Genomic DNA, 7,422 nt, shown 5'->3' with positions numbered 1-7,422 from the left:
TCTGTTGGCCATCTGTACGTCTTCTTTAGAGAAATGTCTGTGCATGTCTTCTGCCCATTTTTTAATTGGGTGGTTTTTTTGGTGTTGAGTTGTGTAAGTTCATTATATATTTTGAATACTAACCCCTTAATGACTAAGATATATCATTAGCAAGTATCTTCTCCCATTCAGTGGGTTGTCTTTTAGTTTGTTGATTGTTTCCTTTGTTGTGCAAAAGCTTTTTATCTTGGTGAAGTCCCAATAGTTCATTTTTGCCTTTGTCTCCCTTGCCGTTGGCGATGTTTCTAGCAAGAAGTTGCTACCGCTGAGGCCAAAGAGGTTGCTGCTTGTGTTCTCCTCTAGGATTTTGATGGATTTCTGTCTCACATTTAGGTCTTTTATCCATGTTGAGTCTATTTTTGTGTATGGTGTAAGAAAATGGTTGCCCTGGATTTTTTGAAGCAAATCCCAGACAGCCTACTATTTTGTAGAGGTTTCAGTATGTAAATATAAATAAGGACTCTCCTTAAATGTAATCCTAATGACATCATCAGATCCTCAAATTCCTTAGTATAAATTACTTCAAATTATCAAATATCCAATCAGATAGTTCTCTGAAAGTTCTTTCCTTTCATTTTTCCAGTTGGTTTAATCTGGAGCTAAACAATGTCTTCTGCTATATGTTAAAATACCTTCCAAGTCTCTTAATTTATAGGTTTTCCCTCTGTCTTTTTTTTTTTCTTATAATCTTTTCGCTGCTGCTACTATTGTGGATGATATTAAAATTAGGTCATGTGTCTGGGACTCTCCCATTCTTGATTTTGCTGATGGCATCCCTGTGATGTCATTTGACTTGTTCTTCTATTCCCTATATATCTTATAAAGTGGTAGTCAGATTCAAGTAGACTTTTCGGATTGACTACCTCACAGGTGGCAATGTGTTCTCCACTGGGGGAAGACTGACGTCTGATTGTCCCTTTGTTGTCATGTTTGGCAGACTGTGATATCCAAAATTCTATCATTCCTTCTGCACCTATATAAGCCAGAATATTTCTATAAAGAAAAATCTCCTTAATCAGTTATGTGATTACCCTAAAGTATAGTTCATATAGGAGAGGCAGGATATGTGCTTGATTTCTTTCCCTTTCCTTAACCAGTTTTCAAAATAATGAGTGTGACCCCTAGAAACTTCTAAAGGCAATCAACGAGGCTTTATTTTTATTTAGTACTATTATAAATTTATTAATATAAACATGTTTGATGTGTTTCAAGATGAGATATTTATAGATTTTTCAGGGTCTGGTATAAGTTGGGTCCTCCAATGTAGACAGGCTGATTAGATTGGGCAACTTGGGCATGCAATCGTTGAGGACTGCTGAACACAGCAAGGGGAGGGTTTGAAGCGAGGCTTAAAGGGTACAGTCGTGTGACAAGTGAGTTGACTGATCCGTGGGTCAGAGTAGGAGCGCTGTTATTCTGATGAGAACTAGTTGGGTAATTGGTCCATTCCTCCAATAAATGGATTTTTAGGGAATTCCTAAAAAATGAAAAAGATATTTGAAATATATATTTGGCATGAGATTTGCCCATGCAATCTGAGGTTTCTTTATTTCAACCACCGTTAGGCCTTCAAATATTTCCTCCTTTCTATTTTTATATCAATCCTTTTCTGTTCTAGCTCTCTTTGATATTAATTAGGAAATTTAAAATAAACTGCCCTATTTCCTTTTTTTAGCCTTTTCCTGCTGCCTCTAGAGAGTTGCTGAAACCATTCTTCCAATCACTAATTCCTCTTCAGCTGTATCTGTTCTACTATATTTATCCCACGTTATTAATAAATAGCATCAATGAACATTCATGCCAATTATTACATTTTTCATGCTTAATATTTCTCTTTTAGTTTCGTGATATTTTTCCTGATTCATATTGCTCTTGCCATCCCTCACAGGAGTGTTGGCAAGGAACCACCTTGAAAGTGCCTGCTTGAGTGCCTGGGTTCAACTCATAGTTCTACAGCTTACTAGCATATGCCATCACTGCTTTCCTGTGCCTCAGTTTCCCTCATTGTTTCGCAGAAAACAATGATTTCTGCCTAGTTGATTATTTAACAATGCCTGTGAAGCCGTTAGAAGAGAAGCCGGCACCGGGTAAGTGCTACTTACCTGTCAGCTACATATAACGCAGCACGACACCTCCCCACCCCGCGGTCGGAAGGATTTGCTGAGACTTTCTACTTCTTGCTCTCTGCAGGAGCGGACGCGTTAATTAGGATCGTGGCGGGGCCCGGGTCTGCGCTTCGGTCGGCGAAATGGATATCCCAGGAGCTGCCACGGCGCAGGTGGTTGAGGCCCAAGGCCCTAGAAAAAGGCGGCACTGCCGCGGACAGGTGACTGACGGGGCGGGCCCGGAGCCGCTCAGGTGGAGCCGAAGGCCAAGTTCGCGGCTCTGGAAGGCGGCCGCTGGGCGGCGCTGTGCCCCTTCCGGCCGCTGGGCCTCCCCGCCACGCTGCTCCCGCCGCCAGTGCGGCGTCTGCTCGCAGCACCCCCGCCCGGCCCCGGAGCGCAGGATGCAGTGCCCCGGCGCCCAGTACCCGGTGAGCGACCGCCCCGTACCCCGGGGCGACGGGGCCCCGGAGGGAAAAAGGCCCCGCGGGAAGGCTAGGGGTCCTGGGAGAAGGTTCGGGCGACCTCCGAGCACGCTTCCGCCTTCCCCAATCCTCGCGGATAAAGCCCCCGCCCCGGCCCCGCCGAGTCCTGGGGACACCTGGCGGGAAGGACGTAGGACCCCACTCAGATGCTGGGGCGGAGGCGAGGGAGAAGCTGGCTGCGGAGCGCAAACTTGGGGCCGCCCGCTGGTGCACGTCCAGGTAAGGATTTGGCGACTGGGGACTTCACGTCCGCTCCGCACCGAGCAGGTGTTTCGAAGTCTCCGTTGAAAGCTTCGGGAGGCCACATTTTTAAAAAATAAGATAAATAAAAGGAAAAGAAAGGAAGAAGGAAAAGAAAGAAAAGTTACTTTGAACAGTCTTCAGTACGTTTGGATGCAGGTTGGGACCCATATGTTTATTTATCCTCTTTTCAAGTCCTCCCCCTTTCCCCCCCCCCCCGCCCCGGTCTGGAAGGCTTCTGCAGAGAGAACCCCCCGGCAAAGAGAGTGGAGACCTCAGCTTTATAGGAAGTGCACAGATACGACATGGCTATTCCTGTTCTTTCTCTTTTGGACTGGTTTGGTAAGTATGGGTGCCTAGTAGGGAAGAGAGCACACCCAGTGTGTGCCCTGAAATGACTGTGCCCAAATGGAAATCGCCTTCCTGGTGCCTTCCCCGGGGAAGCCTAGGGTTCCGGGTGGTACCAGGTTAACGTCTGTGCTACAATGAGAGACGTCTGCCATTACCACAGAATAAACATCAGTCCCGGGGAATTCCTATCAGGTGACTGGCTAAATTGGAAAAGCTTATTGCTGCAGGCCATATTCTCATGGGAGACTCCATTAGGAAATGAGAAGCACCTTTTAGGATTGTTATTTAATAGGCCAGTGTGTGGTCTCTTATCTGAGCTCACTGCATGGAACTTCTTTTACCATCTCAGCACCCCCCAAACAAAATATTTGTCAACTGTTTGCCATTCTCATAATACAGGAAAATCCAGGGTGAGCCTAGAGATAAATTGCTCTCACTTTAGCTGAGCATAACATACACATGCCTGGTGTGTTATGTTTAGCAGCTAACTGGGAAATGAGCCTTTGATATAAACTCTATAGTTAGGTAATAATTTTTTTCCCGTTCTAGTTTCCAGTTAGATAGGATTGCTGATAGACCTCATCAGGCTGTGCCATTTTAGTCCTGGGAGGGTCTCTCGGCAGCTAAATCTTGATGCTTTGATACTTACTTTAGAGTTGTAGGTAACAGCAGAAGGAGCCCCACTCAGCTTCTTGAAAGATCAGGTTCATGAAATGATCCAGTCTAGATTGGGGCATGCTGTTTGCCACATGGTTAATGATTAATTTATAAAGCAGCATTACATCAACCCCATAGTAATTACCTTTGTTGCAAAGATTTCAATTTGAACAGACCCTGAAATACCATGTTTGTTCCTCTTTCCAAATTCCTCTTTTTTCAAAAAGGATTTATTCATTTGTTGACTTTACCTACTGGTTTCTCATGACAGACATGGTTACAGGTACCGTGGAAGGTTGGGTCTGAGAAATGTAACTGATTGTTGTGTGTTGTCATGTCATCGCCCTCTGAGCCCTCCTACAGGAGCCAAGAGAGTGTGTACCTACACCACCTCCTTAACTGCCCCGCAGATGGCTCCTGTTCTGCTGGGCCTGCTATTGAGCTGCAGGCACCAGGCAGCTTTGACCTCAGGCTGTTCATGTTATTCGGTGATCTTCCCTAGCCCCTCCAGGGTTCAAACCTAGCACATCACTACCGAACTCTCAGCCCAACAGCCACCTGGGGAAAGGATGTGTAGATGGCCCATCACAGCCTGAAGAATTATGAACCATCTGAGAGCTGGCACAGAGCTGGAAACTGCTTTCAAATTCCATGTCGTTTGCAGAATAAATCTGAAGTCTTCAATATGCCCGCATTCTCTTTACTGCATTTGAATAATAATGAGAGTCCTGCAAGCTTAACGGCCTTTCATTATCTCCTGCAAGATTTTTTTAACCAGGGATACTTAAAACAGGGCAAGGTGTGTTTTTCTGCCTCTGCTGTTCAGCTTCCTGGTCTTCTGACATCCTGACTGGTAAAGAGGCACATGCTAGACCGAGGTTATTGCTGGTGCTGCCCCCAGTTAGGGAGGTTTCGGGTGAGGGGCCGGAATTAGAGCCACGTGCAGTCTACTAAAAAGACAAAGGGTACCAGCCTTTGTTTATATTTGCATAAGACACACAGAACAGAATGTCTCAAATTCTGGACCATGTCTGCCTCTACTTACCTCTGCAGTCTCCTCCCCCACCTGCCCTTCCCGTTCCTTTTTAAGACTCCATTTTTCTGGATCCTCCCTGGCATCTTTGACAGTGACCTCCTTGGTAGCCTCACCATACCTGGTATCCGCTCGTACTATATCACCCATCATATGGGATTGTAATTGTGTGTTGGAAATTAGAACAGAGTTTGATGGTTTAAAGTAGTAGTAGTGGTATGGCAGGGACTTAGTGTGTAACCAAATCCCTCCCGCCCTAAAACAAAACAAAACTTCCACTCCTCCCACCAGCTTCCCAAGGGAGATACTAACATAAAGAATGTTGATCAACGGAAAATACCCCTTCCTTATTAGCTCTCTGGTGAGCTGGGCAGCAGCCCAGCTTCCTTTTCCTCCCAAGTCCAGACCCAGTCAGGATCTTCCCACACTCCAAGTGGAGCGGGCAGGAGAAGCAGCCTGGGGCTGGGTCAGCAGCCACCCCCACCCCCTCTAAGTGAGGGGGTGAGGGAACTGTCTACCGGCAAAGGTGATGCTCACCTCCTGAAATCTGACCAGGAACTGAGGAGGTGCTGGGGAGGGGCCGGGACAGAGAGCCTGCCCATCTTCTGGACTGAGTTCCTTGAAGGCAGGCACTCGGTTTTGTTCATCTTTATGTTCCCCGCACCCCCCGTAACAGTCTCTGGCACACGCTAGGCACTTCAAGACTGTTATTTTGATTTCTAAATTGTAGTGAATGAAGAATATCTGCAACATATTTGACTTTGGGACAACGTACCTTTGGAACATGGGGTGTCATTACTATAGTTTATTGAGTGATGTACCATATCCTCACTCCTGGAATGATCATGTCGGGACTAATTATTAAATGCTATTCTATGTGTTGTAAACTGGGAAACTTACCACACTAAGATTGCATTCTGGAAGATACGCAATCTTAGTGGAGGACCCGTCCATGCATACAATGCAACAGTCATCTGAGCTGAAATTTCAAATATTCCATATTCATGATGAAATTGGATAAAAGTGACTATAGGTTGCAAGATGTCCGGAATTCCTGAGATTCTTTCTTTTGTGCATCTTAAGCACTTACCCCCAAATACCATTTTCTTGCTTGTTATGAGCAGTATTTTGGTACACATCTACTGTGTTGCCTCTGCCCCTGAGTGTCCGAGTCCCCTAAATATAAGACAAAAAGAAAAATGGAGAGAGAAAGGGAGGGGGAGGCGAGGAGAAGGGAGGGGGGGAAGAAGGGAAGGCAGGAACGAGGGAAGGAAACTCAGGGGGGGAGGGAAGAGGAAGGAGAGAGAGACAAAAGGAAGCTCCAGGAACGAAGTAGCAGTGGCCCTGGGCACCCTTAGATAAAGCAAGAACCTGTTGGGTGGGGGGGTGGGATTTGAGTTGCCCTGGTGAAGTTAGACCCAGAAGAAAAAAAATGACAGACTCTTGGAAAAGAGGGTAAGACGTATGTGGAGGTAAGAACATGGACAGAAATCTGTTCAGCCTTTAAGAATGTTCTCCCTACCTAACCCGTTAGAGCAAGCGTGAGAGTAACAGCATCCTGACTGACTGGTGTTACTGATATTGTTGCTGAAGGAGAGCATATGGTGATGCTGGGAGATTTGCTTTTTACCTGGCTCCACTTTGTATCAACACCATCAGGGATGCGGGGGGGGGGGGGCAAGTCTTCAGCCCGTTGGCCAGGCTCTCATGTGCCATTGGGTTTTGCCAGATGTTCATCACAGGCTACTCCGTGGCAGCAGGTGCCACGGGAAGACTTCTCTTTGGCTACGACAGCTTTGGCAATGTGTGTGGCAAGAAGAACTCCCCAGTGGAAGGGGCCCCTCTTTCAGGGCAGGACATGACGCGAAAAAAGTAAGTGTTCAACTAACTCCCCAACCCAGAGGGGCTATACTATATTTCAGAACTATATCGATGAGCCATTCAGAGCCTAGAAACTGTTTTTCCATTTAAAACTATCAGCCCATCTCATAAAAAACGGAGGGGTGTGTGTGGTCATAAAGACACAAGTTTTAGAATCAGTTAGTCCTAAGCTCAGATTCAGCCTGTGCTACTTTTCAGCTGTGTGGCCTTGGGCAGAGTCAAGTTTTCATCTTTTCAACTGGTTATTATACCCACCTCACAAGGTGGTGGTTTTTTTTGTTTTCTTTTTAAAGATTTTATTTATTTATTCATGAGAGAGAGAGGGAGAAGCAGAGGGAGAAGCAGGCTCCCAAAGAGCAGGGAGCCCGATGTGGGACTCGATCCCAGGACCCTGGGATCATGACCTGAGCCGAAGGCAGACGCTTAACCATCTGAGCCACCCAGGTGCCCAAAGGATCTACTGAGACACTGTGTGAGCTAAGGCTTAATATATGTTAGTTGCTATTGTTGTTCTCTACAATGTATCAGAATCGTGTTACCAATTGTATGTTACCAACTGCACACCACCCACAGTATTTTATCTCAGTGGAAATACCTGTATCCCAACTGGGCCTTCCCGGGACCTGTGTCCCAC

At 46.1% G+C, this 7,422-nt stretch overlaps 1 protein-coding gene across 5 annotated transcripts in view; it reads left to right on the top strand.

The window, feature by feature from the left end:
• The first annotated feature begins 2,196 nt into the window (after positions 1-2,196).
• SLC44A3 (solute carrier family 44 member 3) overlaps positions 2,197-7,422 on the top strand; it is a 91,533-nt gene continuing 86,307 nt past the window's right edge. The window contains exons 1-3 of one of the 5 annotated variants that reach the window (XM_073896269.1): positions 2,197-2,845; positions 3,101-3,208; positions 6,637-6,779. In XM_073896269.1, coding sequence (XP_073752370.1) covers positions 2,288-2,845; positions 3,101-3,208; positions 6,637-6,779 — 809 coding nt within the window. In that variant the 5' untranslated portion in view covers positions 2,197-2,287. Of the gene's footprint in view, positions 2,846-3,100; positions 3,209-6,636; positions 6,780-7,422 lie in introns of those variants that run through there. The other 4 variants (XM_025872236.2, XM_073896270.1, XM_025872235.2 and 1 more) reach the window with 4 other exon arrangements.

Source organism: Callorhinus ursinus, unplaced genomic scaffold (genome assembly GCF_003265705.2).
Source record: "Callorhinus ursinus isolate GAN/ISIS: 27379988/994484 unplaced genomic scaffold, GSC_fseal_2.0 scaffold9, whole genome shotgun sequence".
NCBI classification, from domain to species: Eukaryota; Metazoa; Chordata; class Mammalia; order Carnivora; family Otariidae; genus Callorhinus; species Callorhinus ursinus.
The sequence above is the reverse complement of the archived record's forward strand: the minus strand, read 5'-3'. Positions and strand labels throughout refer to the sequence as shown.